The sequence below is a fragment of the Momordica charantia genome (genome assembly GCF_013281855.1).
Source record: "Momordica charantia cultivar OHB3-1 chromosome 2 unlocalized genomic scaffold, Mcharantia_2.0 BLBB01000002.1, whole genome shotgun sequence".
In the NCBI taxonomy this organism is placed as follows: domain Eukaryota; kingdom Viridiplantae; phylum Streptophyta; class Magnoliopsida; order Cucurbitales; family Cucurbitaceae; genus Momordica; species Momordica charantia.
In genome coordinates, this window is record NW_028275160.1 from 8299855 (window position 1) to 8319097 (window position 19243).

General features: G+C 34.9%; 3 protein-coding genes across 5 annotated transcripts; 2 read left to right on the top strand and 1 right to left on the bottom strand.

Moving 5' to 3' along the window:
* Window positions 1–285: 285 nt before the first annotated feature.
* On the top strand, window positions 286–13297 carry LOC111017198 (disease resistance protein RPP2A). The gene is given in 11 exon segments (XM_022292871.2): window positions 286–1062; window positions 1266–2331; window positions 2460–2732; window positions 3142–3795; window positions 4180–4351; window positions 8162–8618; window positions 9649–10765; window positions 10880–11149; window positions 11270–11957; window positions 11960–12108; window positions 12727–13297. Coding segments are annotated over 11 exon segments (5769 nt in total). The 5' UTR covers window positions 286–601; the 3' UTR covers window positions 13189–13297.
* A 159-nt stretch (window positions 13298–13456) lies between these two features.
* On the bottom strand, window positions 13457–15620 carry BNS (bonsai). Of its 2 annotated transcripts, none has more exons than XM_088121207.1 (4): window positions 15436–15620; window positions 14749–14862; window positions 14613–14666; window positions 13457–13775 (listed from the first exon to the last, which is right to left on the bottom strand). In XM_088121207.1, exons 2-4 carry the CDS (start codon window positions 14822–14824, stop codon window positions 13714–13716), a joined length of 192 nt encoding a protein of 63 aa, XP_087977333.1. In that variant the 5' UTR covers window positions 14825–14862; window positions 15436–15620; the 3' UTR covers window positions 13457–13713. The 2 variants fall into 2 exon arrangements, with proteins under 2 accessions (XP_087977333.1, XP_087977334.1); XM_088121208.1 differs by having other exon boundaries at window positions 15336–15440.
* A 657-nt stretch (window positions 15621–16277) lies between these two features.
* Window positions 16278–18663, top strand: LOC111017265 (binding partner of ACD11 1). Of its 2 annotated transcripts, none has more exons than XM_022292972.2 (5): window positions 16278–16418; window positions 16808–16914; window positions 17076–17151; window positions 17735–17833; window positions 17915–18663. In XM_022292972.2, the coding sequence occupies exons 2-5, from the start codon at window positions 16808–16810 to the stop codon at window positions 18386–18388; spliced, it is 756 nt and encodes a 251-aa protein (XP_022148664.1). In that variant the 5' UTR covers window positions 16278–16418; the 3' UTR covers window positions 18389–18663. The 2 variants fall into 2 exon arrangements, with proteins under 2 accessions (XP_022148664.1, XP_022148663.1); XM_022292971.2 differs by having other exon boundaries at window positions 16284–16449.
* Window positions 18664–19243: the final 580 nt, after the last annotated feature.

Consider the following 19243-nt stretch of genomic DNA (forward strand, 5'->3'; position numbering starts at 1 on the left):
CTTGATGACATTAAGATATATTAATTATTGATGTATTTCATATTAGGTGCATATTGATTTATTTTGTATTAGATAAATAAGTTATAATTGATGTCCCCAGTAGTATGAACGTAAATTTGTTAAGATTAAAAAAATTATGTTGAGATTAAAAAATTTGGAAGGGTAAGACTAGAATAACTAAAAATTTGAAAATTAGATTTAAAATATTTTACCATACCTATAAAATTTAAAAGTACGACAAATATACCAAATCGAACTAGGTTCGAATGGTGAAGTTACCTATTAACCACTCATCCTCTTTTTCCTTCAATTTAAACATTTGTTAAACTATCACAATTTTCTTTTTTGCCAAATGAACCCTAATTAAACCCACTTGGTGGTGGTACTTACCTGAGCCGTTCGTCGTCGTTTTCTGCAAAACAAAATTCAAATATCTTCGATACCGTAAACACTAAGCAAGAAGAAGTGAAAGCGACGAAAATGGTGAAGATTTATCAGAGTAAAGACTACTCCAGGTGCGGCCTAGATGGGTTGTCTTTTAACTTCTATATGAGCCTACGCTTAGCATTTCGGTTTAGGTTTCAAGCAAGTTTAATTTCGTATGGCTTCTTGGACATATAATGTGTTTCTGAGCTTTCGAGGCGAGGACACTCGCAATTCGTTTACCAGTCACCTCTATGAAGCTCTAGCGCAGGCAGGGATCAACGCGTTCAGGGATAGTGAGGAGCTGCAAAGGGGAGTGGAAATTTCGGAAGAGCTCTGTGAAGCAATTGATGGGTCGAGGTTTTTGGTTGTGGTGTTTTCCAAAAATTATGCATCTTCTACATGGTGCTTGGAGGAGCTTGTTCGGATTATGGGGTGCATGGAGCGTCTTAATGGGCAGATGGTTTTGCCAGTGTTCTATGATGTGGATCCTTCTGAAGTGCGAAAGCAAGATGGGGGCTTTGGAGAAGCATTCACTAAACATGAAGAAAGATTCAAGGAGGACTTGGAGAAGGTACAGAGATGGAGAAAAGCTCTAACTGAAGCAGCCAACTTATCTGGGTGGCATTTGAATCAGAGGTAACAGTGTGCTTAATTTTCTTTGTTATCCTTAATCCATTTATCTATTGTACGTTTTCTACTAGATTATTTATAAATAGTATTGAATAGCCTATATGGATTTTGGTCAAAGGGATAGTAGTAGTTTGAAAAATTACATGAGGACTGAGGAATTAATAGTTAAACAAAGCAAATACTTTGTATTTTTTACATTTGATGTGCAGGTGTGAGTCTACATTTATCAAGAATGTAGTTCAAGAGATATTGGATAAGATTAACAGCACACTCTTAACAATTGCCACAAACCCGGTTGGGATTGATTCCCATATTCAACAACTAGAGTCTGTGTTAGGTCTTGAGTTTGATGATGTCCGCATGATCGGAATTTATGGCCTTGGTGGAATAGGCAAGACAACCATTGCAAAAGCTATTTATAACTCGATTGCCAATCGCTTTGATGGTTGCAGTTTTCTTCCCAATGTAAGAGAAAAATGTGGTTTCTCAATGCATGATGGGCTAGTTAAATTGCAAGAGTTACTTCTCCAAGACATCTTGCTGGTTAAAATGCATTGGTCTATAAATTTTGTTGACAGAGGAACTAATATCTTGAGGGATAGACTAAGAAACAAAAAAGTCCTTATTGTTCTTGATGATGTGGATAATATATTCCATCTTGAAAAATTAGCAGGAAATGTAGATTGGTTTGGTCCTGGAAGCAGAATTATCATAACAACTAGAAATAAGCAACTGCTAGATGCCCATGGGATTTACTTGACCTACAAGGTTGATGGATTAAACCATGAAGATGCGCTTAAGCTTTTTTGTTGGAACGCATTTAAGAAATCTGATCCTGATGTGAACTTTGACGAGCTTTCAGATGCTGTAGTTAGATATGCAGATGGACATCCCCTTGCTCTTACTGTTGTAGGGGCTTCTCTATGTGGTTGGAACAAAGCTCAATGGGAAAGTGAGTTACAAAAGTTGCGAAGGATTCCAAAACAGGATGTTCAGAATATACTTAAGCTAAGTTTTGATGGACTTGATGATCTTCAGAAGGAAATTTTTCTGGATATTGCTTGCTTCTTCAAAGGGGAGGAAGTAGGATGTGTAATGAGTTTTTTAGATGCTTGCGGTCTCATATGTACTGAAAGCAATACATTCCAAATGCATGACATGATTCAATTAATGGGCAGATAGATAGTTCGTCAAGAATCTCCCTTCGATCTTGGAAGACGTAGTAGATTGTGGTTTCATGAAGATGTTCTTCAAGTGCTAAATGAAGATCATGAGGTATGATTTACTCTCGTGTCTGAATCTTCCATAAGTTTCTTTAGAATACAAGCATGGTATGCCCATATGTTATTGCAACTGAAGTGATTTTGGTTTTTAAGCTGTTGATGATGCATCTGTATTTGCAGGGAACACTTGCAGTTCAAGGGATATATTTAAATATGCCCAATGTAGAAGTGTGTTTACAGACTGAAATCTTTTCCAAGATTAAAAATCTGAGGTTGCTCATAATACGTGAGGCTAATGTCATTGGGAGTCCTCAGTATCTTTCAAATAAGTTAAAGTGGCTGGAATGGGCTGGACCATGTTCTATAGCACCGCCATCAACTTTTTATCCACAGAAACTTGTGGTACTCAACATCCAACATTCCTCTATTAAGAAATTCGGAATTGGACTCAAGGTATGCTTAGCTTATTCTACTTTCCATTTCCTCAACCAATGAATTTTTAACATTTTAATTGTGTACAATGGAATTGCTTAGGCTCCATAACCATTTCGTTGCGCAATTTCTTTGGTATGTTTTTCACCTTTCTTAAAAATAAATTTAAATTGTTAGCCAAATTTTAAAATCAAAAACAGGTTTCTGAAAACTATTTTTTTAGTCTTCAAAATTTGACTCATAGAGAGGATATATAGATAGTTTTTAAAACCAAAAATATTCAAATGGGTATGAGAGGGTGCTTAAGTTTGCAAGTTAATAACAACAAAACTCCCTTTAAGAAACTTGGCAAAATATCCCTTTAACTTTGGGGGAAGTATGCCTCCTCTTGGGTGGATTATTAACGCTTATGATTGATTTTTTCTCTCAGGGTTTCAAAAATCTAAGGTACTTAAATTTCAATGGTTGTGAAACGTTGACTGAAATTTGTGATATATCGGTGATGCCGAATCTTGTCATTTTAGACCTTCAGCAATGCTCTAACCTTGAGTTTTTCTCAAGTGGTCTGAAATCGAAATCTCTCGAGGTTCTCAATCTTGGACATTGCTATAAGCTCATAAAGTTCCCTGATGTTGTCGAAGAAATGGAATGCCTTAATATAATCGACTTAAGAGCATCTGGTATCACAGAGCTGCCTACATCTATTGAAAATATTACTGGTCTTCGATTCCTAAACCTGGATTTCTGTGAGCACTTGGTGCTTCTTCCCAGTAGTATCTACAGGCTTAAGAATCTTGATTATATTGGATTAAACGCCTGCTTTAGGCTGTTAAAATTTCCACAGCGTTTGAATTCCGCAGTGGTTTCTTCTAATTTATTGAAATTGGACTGGATTATGCCTTTCAACCACTTCTATTCATCAGTAATTTTGACTTTTAAAGAGAGGAAGCTTCCCATGGGGATGAGCAAGTTTGATGGGCACAATTCATTGTCAACGATGGACGTTGCAAAGTTTTCTGACATCAAAATAATCCCCAAAAATGATTACTTGCAGCGAAACTGGGTAGAAGTGTGTATGCGCCAGGTTAGTCTTTCTTTGTCTTTTTTATGGCATCTATAAAAATGATCTTAGAATTAGTGATTTTGTCACGAGTGAAAGTTATTTTAACCATGTCGAAATTGTTCTAAAAAATGCTCTTAATATCTTAGTTCTTATAAATCATGACTGTTAAACCTAATGGAACATTTTGTTAAGCTGTTTGAAAACATATAAATATTTTTCTTTGCATTGTAATTTGCTTCACTAGCATAGCATTATATAGGCAGACTTTTCTTTTCATTGAGTTAGATTTTCTTAGTTAAGCGTCAAAGAGTTGAAAAATGATAGTTTTCTTTTACTGCGATGTTGTCCTTGTATACTTGATAATGTCTAATAATTTCTCTCTAAAGTATAAAGATGACATGGCAGGCTATGAACAAGCACAAACAGGTTGAATTTACGCTACTTGGAAATGAGATTGCAAACTCATTTATGAACAAGCATATCTGCCTTCGATTGCCATTTCACAAGTATAACCATCTTTTGGGGATAATATTTTGTGTTGTTAAGAATAGGAAGGGTTTTGTGCTACTCTTTCGAGGTTGAGATTAACTCCAAACGTGTCGGTGAGGTAGAATTATTTGATGATTGGTTCTATAAATTTGATAACGTGTGAGTCTCTTATTTTCCTCTTAGAGTCGATATATACCAAAGTTGTATGAAGTACTAAAAGGCAACACGAGTCATTTTAAGATTACAGTTCTTCAAGTTGAAGATGACAATTCAATTGAAGAAGTAGCAATAATTAAATCGCCAGTGAAAAAATTTGGAGTTCGTTTCATGAGCAGTGATGGAGAAGATGAGGAAGCATATACTTGCAATGGAAAGAAGATGGTGATGGAGAGGGAATATGAAGAGAAATGAAAAGAGAAGCAAAATATAGTCCAAATAAAAGAACTGAAATTGCATTGCAATCATGTATATGTTTTTTTTGTTTTTGCAAAACGGTCTTATTCTAGAGTTGTGTTAGTTGGAAAGTATTCTAATAATTATTGTTGGGAGTATGGTTTGATCGGTGATATCTTTTTCTTCCTTGGGAACATGAACATGACTTAACGATAATTGACATGTATTTATTTCTTTGTAAATGTGGTACTAAAACAAAATTCTTTAATCTCCTAATAATATATATAACTTTGAATTTTCCACATCAGCTACATTATACTCCAATATGTTTTTGTTAGACATTTAAGTCAAATGATTTAACATATCTGTGAGTTGATGTTGACGAATAATTTAGTTAATAGAAATATTTTTTCCTTTTTCTTTTTGGAGAGTAATATAATTCTAAGGGATGGAGAGTTCAACTTTCTCGCACAATAAATGATTTTATTTGGTCGGCCAATCAAATGTTTGCACAACATTTTTAAAAGTTTAAATATTATTTTAGTCTTTTAACTTTGATTTATTTTGTTTACTGTACTTACCAAACGTTAATCTTGATCATTGTATTTTTACTTTTATTCATTTTAGTTTTTATATTTCTAAATGTTCATTTTGGTTCCTATTTTTAAAGTTTTGTAAGTTGGAGGGGTCCTAGTGAATGTGAAATGTAGGTTTCAGAAAAAGGAGTCGAGGTTAGAGAATAAGTGAAGTCCTTATTGGGATCAGAATTTAGAAAAATGGTTGGAACAACAAACATCCATCTCATTTGTATTTTAGTTAAGAAGAATCAAATCATCACCCGAAAGAAAGGGCCTTAAGTAATGTTTTCTTTCCTTTATTAGTAAAGAGATAATCAGCAAGTAGGAATAAGAGCATTGGGGAGGGGCTTATGTGCCTTCAATTTAGAGGCTTCCCTCCTTATCCTTCACCCTACTCTTTCATTTCCGCTTAAGCTTCCCGGTTTGGGGGATTAATTCATCAAGTTGATGATAAAATACACGGGCGTTCCAGTGGACATTATGCACTTGTTACACAACAATCCCTTAGAGGAAGGGCCAAGCAAAGTGGACAACAGGTGGGAGAAATGGAGGTTTGGGCGCGTTCTATGAAACGAGAAGCAATAAAAAGATGTCAAACTCGAACTCGGTGTCGAGATCCAATTGAATTAATAAAAGAGTGAGAACGATTTAGAAAAAAGTCAGTCTAGCACAACCCTGACTAACAATGGAAAGGGAGTGGGAATGACCTATCAATCATTGGTGGACCTTCCCTTTCAGTCTTTCACCAGTTACGACAGCTCTGGATGAAAGGAGAATAGGGGTATTAAGAAAAGGAATTTCCCAAGGGTTTTTACTTTTTTTATTACAAAAAAAAATAAAATACTACGTCGTCTATTCTCCCTTCAATCAAATACGAAATTGGATCTTGATCTATTTGAGATTATTCCTTTTAATCGTAATCAAAGATGTTTTCTTGTCTCACGGATAATTTCATTACCCTCATGAGCAAGACCACGTCCCTAATTACGAGCTTGTACACCACTTACTAGCAAAGGCGACATGGAAGAGAACGAAAATAGGCCGCGGATGGTGATCGTGATAGGTTCGAGGATCTTATGTGGCGGAGTGAGAATCCATTATTTATATGATTCTTTGATAAAAAGAAATCACAAAAAATGGTATGTTGTCTTAATGAGGAAGGAATACCATAAAAATTCATTAATTTCTATTATGAAATGTTCATTTGGTAAGATTGAATTATCAGGGGCACTTTTGGGACCCAAGAACCTTGAAGAATCTTTTCCATTCTTCTAGTGTTTATCGGTGGTGGTATACAATCAGTTTACGTACTAATGAGGTCAGTTCATGCACGCTTTCACCACCCATCGTACATCAAATTTTTTACTTTGACCTTGCAAGCACTCACTCAAAATAGGGAGGGTAAAAACCTCGTCCGAGAACTTATATAGAAAAGGATTTCCCGCGTATCTCTTAAGAATCGTACGGGCACCTTTTGATGCATGCGATTAAAAAAAATAGTGAAAAAAGAATCAATGTTTGGATTCTAGCCTTCTTTAGAGGACTCTTTCTAACTTCTAATTAAGGGGAAAGATGGAATTGTCCGATTATAGCTCGACGTGCTGCTTCAATGACCCGATATGAAAGATGACCAGTTCTACAACTTTTAGTGCCATATCTTCCAAAACCAAGTTGTGTACCGTCCGGATTGGGTGAACTTATTATTATTATTCAAACAAAATTTATCTACATTTAGAACTCTTTAATACAAATTTACTGCAATATTTCAAAAATTTAATGATTAAAGTGTTATGTTAAAATTATGATAAAAAGAAATAAGATAAAAATAAAAATAGAGAGACCAATTAAAATAATCGCTTTTTAAAAATACATTATTAAAAGTATATGAAGTAAAATAGACGTTTTAAGAGTATATGTATCAAAATGAACCAAAATCCAAATAACGACTAATACAGTGCTTTAACCTTTATTCTCTTTTTTAACTATTACAAACTTCCCATCAGTAGTTTCACCTTTTTGAAACCATCGCAAACTTCTAATTAGTATTTTAAACTTAATGAAACCATCACAAAATTCTCATTTTTTTTTCAAATCAACCTAATTTTTTTTTTGATACTTCGAGTGTTCGTGTGCATACCTCGATTAATCACGGATCGACTACCTAATCCTACTACAACTCTAATTAAACCCACTTAGTACGAGCTTTTTGACTTGTTAGTGGTTGTTTTTTAAAAAACAGGTTAAAATACTATTTTAGTCTATGTACTTCAAACCTTGGTTAATTTTAGATATTGTACTTTGAAAATGTTCATTTTGGTCCATCTACTTTTAAAAAGTGATCATTTTAGTCATTCTTTGAAAAATTTTAACACAAATTTTACACATAACAAAAACTTTTAGTATAAAGTAATGTTTACATTTTAAGAAATATATTGATTTTAGTGTCGGGTTGAAATTGTGATAGAAAAAAATGAGATTAAGAATAAAATTAAATGATCAAATAGTCACTTTTTAAAATATATGAATCAAAATGAACATTTGAAACTTTAAGGACTAAAATAAATATTTTAAAGATATAGGAATTAGGGACTAAAATAGTATTTTAACTTTTAAAAAAATACTTGACTCTTCGACGATGAAAAAAAACCTCTAACTTTTCAAATATTTAATGGTGAAAAGAATAATATTGTTCGTGCTTATCATGGAGCCAAATATATATTTTTTCTTTTCCTTTCCTTTTCATTTCATTTTCTTCCACTGTTATACAAACCATTCTAAATATATTTTCTTTCATTTTCCTTTTCACTCTTTTTTAATGCTCAAGGCCGAAGGTATTGGTGTTACAGTTAGCAGGGGGTGACTGTCAACTGCTATGTGACCCACCGGTTAGCAATAGCATTTCGATTTAGGTTTCAAGCAAGTTTAATTTCCTATGGCTTCTTGGATATATGATGTTTTTCTGAGCTTTAGAGGTGAGGACACTCGCAATTCGTTTACCAGTCACCTCTATGAAGCTCTAGCGCAGGCAGGGATCAACGCGTTCAAGGATAGCGAGGAACTGAAAAGGGGAATTGAAATTTCGCAAGAGATTCGTGAAGCAATTGATGGGTCGAGGATTTTGGTTGTGGTGTTTTCCAAAAATTATGCATCTTCTACATGGTGCTTGGAGGAACTTCGGATTATGGGGTGCATGGAGCGTCCTAATGGGCAGATGGTTTTGCCAGTGTTCTATGATGTGGATCCTTCTCAAGTGCAAAAGCAAGATTTTGGAGGAGCATTCACACAACATGAAGAAACATTCAAGGAAGACTTGGAGAAGGTACAGAAATGGAGAAGAGCTCTAACTAAAGCAGCTAACATATCTGGGTGGCATTTGAATCACAGGTAACAGTACTTTTTATTTTTAAGGAACAGTGAATTGATAATATGACATTACAAAAGAAGGGGAAATCCCAATTAAAGGGAGTTACATGAAAAATCTTCAATTGGATAAATGAGATTATAGTAATGAAAGAGAATAGCATACTTGCTAGAGGCATCATGTTTGGGAGAGCAGAGGTTAATCTCTTCAGATTGTTTCTATCTCTCTCCTTAGAAACAATCTTCAGAATCCACATCTTAGATGGCATGGGAAATAATCCCAATCTTAAGATTGGATAAATGAAAAATCCCAATCTTCATGTTTCTCCTTTGACCTTAGGTCCCAAAATTCAGATTCATTCATTCAAATACTTTTGATAGCATCATGTTTCTTCATAGATAGATTAAAAATAAGAGGATACTTACTTGCTAGAGGCATATATGCAAGCCAAACGTCCTCCTAAAGAGATATATTAACCCCATCTCCAATCTTGAAAGGCAAACGATCCAGGCTCACGTTAAAAGGCAATGTGCCATATTTTGCATCAATGATTTTCCTGTAAAGAGCGAATTTTCCGTTTATGTACCCTTTGGGAAGGAGAGCTTTGTTCTTATTTTTCAAACTATGGATGTCAAGGCCACCGTTTTCGGTGGGATGGACGACTTCTGCCCATCTAACTAGATGCATTCCACTTTTTTCTCCATCTCCTTTTCAAAGAAAATTTCTGAAGATTGTTTCTAAGGACAGAGGTACCTTAGATGGCATGGTGAATAAGGACAAGTAATATAAAGCAAGAGATTAACCGTGCTTAATTTTATTTGTTATCCTTAACCCATTACCTATTGCACGTTTTTCTAATAGATTATTTATCAATAGTATTGAATAGCCTACACGGGTTTTGGTCAAAGAGATAAGTGTAGTTTGAAGAATTACATGAGGACTGAAGAATTAACAATTAAATTGAAAGTAAAGATTAAAGAAACAAATATTTTCTGTTATTAGTTTTATTCTAAGCAAGCAAATTACCTTGTATGTTTTACTATTGATGTGCAGGTCTGAGTCTACGCTTATCAAGGATATAGTTCAAGACATATTAACTAAGATTAACCGCACACTCTTAACAATTGCCAAAAACCCAGTTGGAATTGATTTTCATATTCAACAACTAAAGTCGGCATTAGGTCTTGAGTTGGATGATGTCCGCATGATCGGAATTTATGGGCTTGGTGGCATAGGCAAGACAACCATTGCAAAAGCTATTTATAATTTGATTGCCAATCGCTTTGATGGTTGCAGTTTTCTTCCCAGTATAAAAGAAAAATGTGGTTCCTCGATGCATGATGGACTAGTTAAATTGCAAGAATTACTTCTCCAAGACATCCTGTTGGATAAAATGCATTGGTCTATAAATTTTGTTGATAGAGGAACTAATATCTTGAGGGAGAGACTAAGAAAGAAAAAAGTCCTTATTGTTCTTGATGATGTGGATAATATATTGCACCTGGAAAAGTTAGCAGGAAATGGAGATTGGTTTGGTCGTGGAAGCAGGGTTATCATAACAACTAGAAATAAGCAGCTTCTAGATGCACATGGGATTTACTGGACCTACAAGGTTGATGAATTAAACCATGAAGATGCGCTTGAGCTTTTTTGTTGGAATGCATTTAAGAAGCCTCATCCCAATGTGAATTTTGAGGAGCTTTCTGATGCTGTAGTTAGATATGCAGATGGACATCCCCTTGCTCTTACCGTGGTGGGGGCTTCTCTATGCGGTTGCAGCAAAGCTCAATGGGAAAGTGAGTTACAAAAGTTGAGAAGGATTCCAAAAAAAGATGTTCATGAGATGCTTAAGCTAAGTTTTGATGGACTTGATGATGTTGAAAAGACAATTTTTCTAGATATTGCTTGCTTCTTCAAAGGGGAGGAAGTAGGACGTGTAATGAGTTTTTTAGATGCTTGTGGTTTCTACCCTGATTCTGGAATTGAAGTGCTTAAGAAGAAATGTCTCATATATAGTGAAGAAATGTTCTTAACTAGTACATTCCAAATGCATGACATGATTCAATTAATGGGCAGAGAGATAGTTCGTCAAGAATCTCCTTTTGATCTTGGAAGACGGAGTAGATTGTGGTTTCATGAAGATGTTCTTCAACTGCTAAATGAAAATGAGGTATGATTCACCCTCACATCTGAATCTATCTTTTCCTTTTCCTTTTCCTTTCAAAAGCGCTATATAGTTTATAAGTTTTTGCCGTTGATGATGCATCGGGATAATGTATTGCAGGGAACCCTTTCTGTTCAAGGGATATATTTAAATATGCCCAATGTTGAAGTGTCTCTGCAGACTGAAACCTTTTTGAAGATGAAAAAACTGAGGTTGCTCATAATACGTGAGGCTAATGTGATTGGGACTCCTCAGTATCTTTCAAATGAGTTAAGGTGGCTGGAATGGCCTGCACCATCCTCTATGGTACCATCAACTTTTCGTGCAAACAAACTTGTGGTACTCAACCTCCAACGTTGTTCTATTAAGAAGTTCGAGATTGGACTCAAGGTATGGTTATTGTACTTTCATTTCACAAGCAATGAATTGTTATAATCTTAATTTTTAAAAATAGAAAACCAAAAATCAAATGGTTTTACTAATTGACTTATGATTGATTTCTTATTTCAGGGTTTTGAAAATCTAAGGTACTTAAATTTCAATGGCTGTAAAATGTTGACTGAAATTTGTGATATATCAGTGATGCCGAATCTTGTCTCTTTAGACCTCCAACGATGCTCTAACCTCGAGTTTTTTTCAAGTGGTCTAAAATCGAAATTTCTTAAGGACCTTAATCTTGACTGCTGCTATAAGCTGAAGAAGTTTCCTGATATTCTTGAAGAAATGGAATGCCTTGATACACTTTCGTTGAGAGCCTCTGGTATCACAGAGCTACCTGCATCTATTGAAAATCTTACTGGTCTCATTGATCTAAACTTGGATTCCTGTGAGCACTTGGTGCGGCTTCCCAGTAGTATCTACAGGCTTAAAAATGTTAGATTTATTGTATTGGATGGCTGCTTTAGACTGGAGACATTTCCACAGCCTTTGAATTCCGTAGTGGTTTCTTCTAGTTCAGAAGGAAAACGTATTCAAGATTCGATGACTTGTCTTGACAACCGCTATCATTCCACATTGGCTGAATTTCGTCTCATGCAGAGTAATTTCTTGAAATTAGACTTCATTATGGCTTTCAACTGCTTCAATTCGTTAAGAAGTTTGCATTTGAACGGGAGCAAAATTAGGAGGCTCCCTAGGGGGATGAGCAAGTTTGAAGGGCTTGAGTTGATCATATTGAAAAGTTGCAAACAACTTCAAGATATCCAGACCTTCCACCAAATATCAGTTTTTTGAATGCAAGCGGGTGTGAGTCATTGTCAAAGCTGGATGTTGCAAACTTCTTTGACATGAAAATAATCTCAAAGAAAGGTTACTTGTGGCGAGACTGGACAGAAGTATTTTTGTGTCAGGTTAGGCTTTCCACTCATCTTTTTTTACTTGCTATTAGGATATAATTAAAAATATTAATAGATAGTTCGGGAAGTTGTTAGAGTGATTTGTTATAAATAGAGACTAGAGTGAGCGGGAAAGGATTGAAGTAGACATTGATTTGGTTGGTTTAAGCTTTAGTAAGAATATTGAGCTCCTAAGGGCAACTATTGGTAAAGGCCTGATGTCTCTTCATCATACTGGCTTAGATGTCTGATGTTCGAACTGTCTGGTGAGCTTAATACAAAAAACTCTGGATGTCTCTCGGATTCTGGGCGTTGGGGCAGTGATGGGTGCCTCTGTGCAAGGGGAGTAAAGCTCTGACTCCCCGTTATTAAAAAAAACAAAAAAAATCGATCAACAAAAGGGGAGGGTTCAAATACCTCAAATTAATTGTTCTATATTTTATATTTCAATATATTTCTAGTTGTTAGGGTTCTATCATTTAGTCCTCATGAATCACAACTGATTTTGCTAATCTGTTGCGACCCAAAAAACATATATTTTTTAAATTCTTGTAATTTGCTTCATTAGCTAGGTTTAATTTATCCTTGATAATGTGTCTAATCTTGCTCTAAAGTATAATGATCACATAACAGGGAATCAACAACCACGAAATGGTTCAGTTTACGCTACCTGGAAATGAGATTCCAAACTCATTTATACATTCTAGCCCAAGCAGCTCTATCTTGCTTCAGTTGCCATTGCCTATGAAGAACCATATTGTGGGGATAATACTTTGTGGGGTTTACACTAGGAAGAGTCCTTGCGACTGTTTCAAGGTTGAGATTAACGGTATATTTCTCGAAGAGATTCGTACTGATTGGTCCAATGAATTTGATCAGGTGTCGGTCGCTTATTTTCCACGAAAGTCAATACTGGATAAAGTATTGAAAGTTAACACGAGTCATCTTGAGATTACAGTTTTTCAAGTCGTGGACTATTCAGATGGAGGAGGTGAAAGGAAATGGCCAGTAAAAAAGTTCGGAGTTGGTTTGATATTTGATGGAAAATATGAGGAGACATATATTTTTAGTGGAAAGAAGAGGAAGAGGAATTAGAAGAGAATCAAAGTAGGTTCCAAATCAAAGAACTGAAACTGCATTACAGTCGTAATCGTATATATATTTCAGACAGGCCCAAATTATTCGTATTCATAAATTATGTTTATTAACGAGTGTTTTATTATTAAACACTTTTTTATTAAAGTACTAGTGCAGTTTTGATAAAAGTACTTCCCTAACCACACCATGTTTTATACAAATCTGATACAGTTCTCATAATAATAAACAACATTTCAATGTCTCCACACAACAATGACAAAGGAGAGAAGCATAAACCCATTTGGAGTACCTAAATTGACTGTTACCAACATGCACATAACTTCTAACAGGAATTTTTAACAGGAAGATACAAAAGAACTAAAACAAAAAAACAATTTCTAATCAAACTTCGGCACATCCACAAGAACATGGATTACTGAAATTCGAGAATCTACTATGCGAAAACAGCAAGAGAATAAGATAATAAAATTTCCAATTTGAAGGAAATCACTTGTAACGGACCACTCTGATTCAGGAGAAGCTTCATTGGTTAGCTAGTGCAAGATCATGCCAAGCATCAGCATCAACTGGTTGAGCCTCCTGATCTGTCAAGAAGTTACGAGGTAGAGGGAATCAAAGATGATTTCTACTGCAAATAGCTATAATTGGCAAAATAATATAGAAACAACCGGTAGATTTTTTATATAATTTAGATCTCGTATGATGATGGTTTCATTTCTAGGTTTCTTCCTCACATTTTCTTTGGTATATTTCCACATCTCCTTAAAAACATACTTGAGTTCTTAGCCAAATTAAAAAACCAAAACTACTTTTTGAAAACTACTTTTTTTTTTTTTCGTTTTCAAATGTTAGCTTAAATTTTGACAATGTTTCTAAAATATAGATAGCAAAATACATTGATGAAATGAGTGTTTACTAACTTAAATTTCAAAAACTTACAAACCATCACAAAACTTAAAGCAATATCTTTAAGAAAATATTAGAAAGGTAAAAACTAGAAGAAAGAAGAAGAAAAGACATCGGGCGACAGAAATTCAGAGGCCAAAAATTCAAAAGATGAATATAAGGAGGAAAAGAAAGAGCTATAAGGGAAAAAATGGATGAGTTAAGCTTGAGCCTTCAGTTGTAAAACAGGAATTAACAACTAGGATCAGCTATGGCCAAAGAAGGAAAAAGAAATTTGAGTGCCTCCCTTGTTGTTGAAGATGAATTTTAGGATCATGGAAATTGGAAAAGAAAAAAACCAGAGGCTTGACTAAGTCCTTGCCACAGAGGCATCCACTTGATTTCTAACTTAGAAACTTCATGTATCAATGCAAATACATGCTTCACTTTAGAATATGTTATCAAAATTGAGATGAGAGAAATACTATTTCCATGTGTTTCTAATTAAAGATTGAGCTATAAGTTAGAAGACATACTTGAGTCCTCAGTGTCATCGGTCCGAACAACCAGCACTGGCGGGAGTAGAAGATCTATGATAATGATAGAACAATGATACAAAATAAGCAATGACAGTTTGTTACAATTCCTTTCTTAATAAAGGCTGAGAATTACCATCATGAGGGAGTGTGTCTCTCATCCATTCCTCATCTAGAACGTCTATCAATATACCCAGACTAAGTTCTGCCATCGTGTTTTCTTGTTAGGGGAGATCCCAAAGCCCAATATCTGAAATTGGAGATAGATATAAGAGATTAACAAAAACTTCAAAACTATGGCACGCACAACGTATAGATCAATCTAAGATACACAAGGAGAATAGAGACTTGGTTCTCCAGATCCTCAAAGATGATGAAATCCTTGATAAAGAAATTCAAAAGCCAAGAAATACCCCTATATCTGGGATATGTATGTGATATAGCATTTCAACATCAACAAGGCTGAGTAATAGAAAACGCAGAATTCATTCTCAGAGCTTGAACTTTTTACTTTTAAGCACACAAAATAGAGAGCAAAAAGGATAATGAAACCAAAGGGCCATTTCAGTTCAGTCATCTATTTAGGCAAAATAGAAGATCCCAATTATCATTTCTTGCTGCAAACAGTGAACGGGTTACGGCACGTCAATGATCTGAAGACTTGCAATAAGAGAACCATATGTCGCAGAGAAAAAGTAATAAGGCACAAACAAATAAATTTACCGGAAAAGGGCCGATCAGACAGTGAACAGGAAGAAAGGAGGACACAGAAGACAGAGAAATGAGAAACAGAGTGGCGGAGAAGGAAGAGACAGAATCAGACCTTTGAATCGTTGGAAAAACAAACGATGCTAGACTTTGAAGAAGATTCCGGTGGGCCGCTTGCCGTCAGGGGCGGAGCCGGCGAGATAGATAGTCTCGGACGGAGTTAGGGCTGTCGTCTGTCGACGCCCAGGTGATATCGTTTAGTGAAGGTTTTTTTTTTTTTTTTTATGTAACATAATTTTTTTTTTTTAAATCACACTTATGTTTGGAAAAAAAAAAGTTATATGACATTTTTTTTAAAACATATTTTATGGAAAAATTTTGTATACCTTTGTACGTTATAAGTTTTTTTTTCGAGGGGTGGGGTTCAAATTTATAATTTCTTGGTTAGAAAATAGGTGTCAATTATCGCTGAGCTGTATTCGTTTTAACATTAGAAAAATAAGTTAAGTTTTAAATTTGAACATAAACAAGACATTTATTTATTATTATTAGTACAACAACACACGCTGGATGATAATTTGAACTCACGACTTTTTGATCGAAAATAAGTATCATAATCAATCAAGCTAAACTCACGTAAACAAAACATTTATTAACATATTAAATGTTAATGGTTCGATTCCATCCTAAACTTTATTTAGTTTTCTTTATTTCAACAATGTATAGGGATAAGAATTCGAATCTCTAAACTCGATTAGGTTTCTCCCCTCCAAACCCATCATTTATCATGTCACTTTTTTTAAATATTACTTTAAAATCACATGTTAATTTATAAAATACTATACACATTTACCAACTTTAAATTAATTTAATTTTATTTTTTTGACATAATTAAACTATAAATTTAAAAATAATAAAAAAAGGAAAAAAAAAAAGACGGAGTCAGTTTCTTTATTTTGCCAAATGTAATCTTGAACCTAAACAACCGCCAAGCCACAACACAACACACCTCTCGAGAAGGCCATTCCTCTTTCATCCTCCCTCTTCTCTCTCTCTCTCTCTCTCTCTCTCTCAGAACTTGGATTCGGAACTTCTCAGGTGGATCAAACGGAACATCATGGCGGCTGGTGTTCGTTTTTCTTTCTTTTTCTCTTCATTTTCTTCATAACCTCTTTGATTTCTGCCGATCTTATTATCCTCAATTTGTATTCTTCTCTGAAGCCTGATTTCTCCTTGTTATCAACTGCTTAAGATTGAATAAACAATCACTATGTTTCTTTTTCTTTTTTTTCCGTAATTTTGATTGAAACATGCGTGAATTCTGTGTTGTGGAGATGGAGAATGCGTTACTTCCGATGTCATAGTGGCATAATATTGGAATACTCTCGAAAACCACCGAAAACGTCGAAGTTCGAGTTTGATTTTCCGATTTTGGTTGTGTTTTGTTTAATCGTTTCTGTCTCTTTGTTTCGTTTATGTGGTTGCAGATGGTCAGAACGGTGAGAGTTGCCAATGTCTCCTTAAGCGCGACGGAGAAAGATTTGAGAGACTTTTTTTCTTTCTCCGGTGAGATTGAATTTGTCGAAATGCGAAAGTAAGTGTGGTTTACTAGTGCCTCAAAATTGTATTTCTGCTGTTTTTTTAGTTCGAATGGGAACTGTCATTATCAGAGGATTTTTTTTTTCTTTCCTTCATTTTGTTCTCCAATTGTTTGTCCATATGCACCTTCATTTACTACGTTTTATTTTATTGTAGGGACAGCGAGCGATCTCAAGTTGCATTTGTTACCTTTAAGGATTCGAAAGGGGCAGAGACATCGATTCTACTCTCGGTTGATACAATTTTTTCTTCTTATTATTCTCTTTATTTATTTCAATTGTTCTTCTTCTTAGTTTGTATATCTTCTAAATAATTTTATTGGAATATGTACTTATTTACTGTATTCTGCAATGCATCCATCTTGGGACCATAAATAGTTTCCTTTGAACTTACATTAGAAAATGTTTCCTGAAAAGTAGAAATTTTCTTCTCTTACGAAAAGATGGCTCTAAGGTGTAACGTGTTTTGAAAATTACTTAGAGCGGAGTTTCATTCTTCAAAAAGTTCCTCAAGAAATGCAACCACCTTCTGATCCAATAGAGGAGATTTAACAAGTTTTCATGCATTTACTTCTTTAACATGGTCATGGGAAGAAATTATTCAATATGTTCGTCATAATGTGCTGTCACTTTTATAGCTGCCAGAGGCATGGATAAAAAAAAATTGTTCTTAATTTCTTTCTCATACATCTAATATATTACTCTTTCTTGATTCAATAATTTCTCGGCCAGTAGAGAGATTGCGTCGCTGTGTTAATTTTCCAGAGTAATGTTCGTCTGTTATCTTACCTGATTAATCTATGCTGCGTTTCTCAGGGAGCTACAATTGTTGATCAGCCTGTTAGCATCACTTCTGATCCGGATTACAACCTACCTGCTGCTGCTGCCAAATCCCCTCCAATGGTGTCTACTCCTGTATGTTCAATCTTACCCTTACAGTATTTTCAATCTTGTTTCTCCAATTTCTGACATGAATAAATAAACATGCTTCACCAGATTACAGAGAACACAGGCTCTGCTACTACTGGATCTGCAATGGAAAAGGCAGAAGATGTAGTTAGCAGCATGCTTGCCAAAGGCTTCAGTTTGGGCAAAGATGCCCTCAATAAGGCAAAGTCTTTTGACGAGAGGCACCAGTTGACATCGACAGCCTCATTCAAAGTGGCTTCTCTGGACCAAAAAATCGGTCTTAGCGAGAAAATTAGCGTTGGCACAACAGTGGTGAATGAGCAAGTGAGAAAAATGGATGAGAAGTTTCAAGTGTCTGAGAAGACCAAGGCAGCCGTGAGCACTGCAGGATCAGCGATAATGACTAACCGCTATGTCTCAACTGGGGCTTCCTGGGTCACCGAGGTGTTCCAAAGAGTCGCCAAGACAGCTGTAGAAGTTAGCCAGAAAACAAAGGAGAAGGTCGTTTTAGCTGAGGATCAAGGGAAAAATGTGGGAAATTCTCAAGTCAGGCAGGAATAATTGCTGCACTCCAAATGAGTAAGCCCTGACCATCTCAATATATAAATCATGTATGTTTGGCCATAACCAACATCAGGACCTGTTCTTAGCCTGCTATTTTCATCTCAGTTGTCTGATATATATTAATAATAATGCTTTATTTTTAGTTTAGTATTAGGGAGTACACAAACAAGCTACATGCTTATGTTGTAATTCAACTGTAAGAAAAGCATATATAATATGCTATGTGATAAAGGTATCCATAAATGGAAAAAAATAGCACTTCTTTATTTCTATTATAGAATATGGAAAACCTGTTTTCCTTGCAACATAGTTTACTTTATGCCCTATGATTTGTGGATATATTTATCTTCCAACCATTTCTATTGGTGAAGTTTAATCAACTTCTTTTCTAGACCCTAGTAATTGAACTGGTAGTAATGAACAATCATTTAGAAGGTTGAGGATTAAGACAGTAATGGCATTTGTTGGCTAAGCTTGTTGATGATTTTGATATCATTGGTTGGGATTACAAGTTCTCACTATTATTCCTGTAATTGTATGATATTGTTTACCTAGATTAAGTAAAAAAAAAAAAAGAAGAAGAAAGGAAGCATGAAAAGAAGCTATCATTTTTTAAAGGTATATTAGGCAAAAATTGATTAGAGAAATAAATTATGTTGACAATGAAGGAAGAAGATTTTAGAGTAAAACTAAGTATGAAGAGAGATCAAGAAGTGTGGAATAAATTTTCACGTTCTAGCTACATCAATTGTGGCTTATGAAAGAGTAGTATTGAAACTTTTGAAATAAAAGAAGTATTTTTTTTTTTTAAATAAGACAGTTTACGAGTATTTTATGTAATTTAGTCCATAA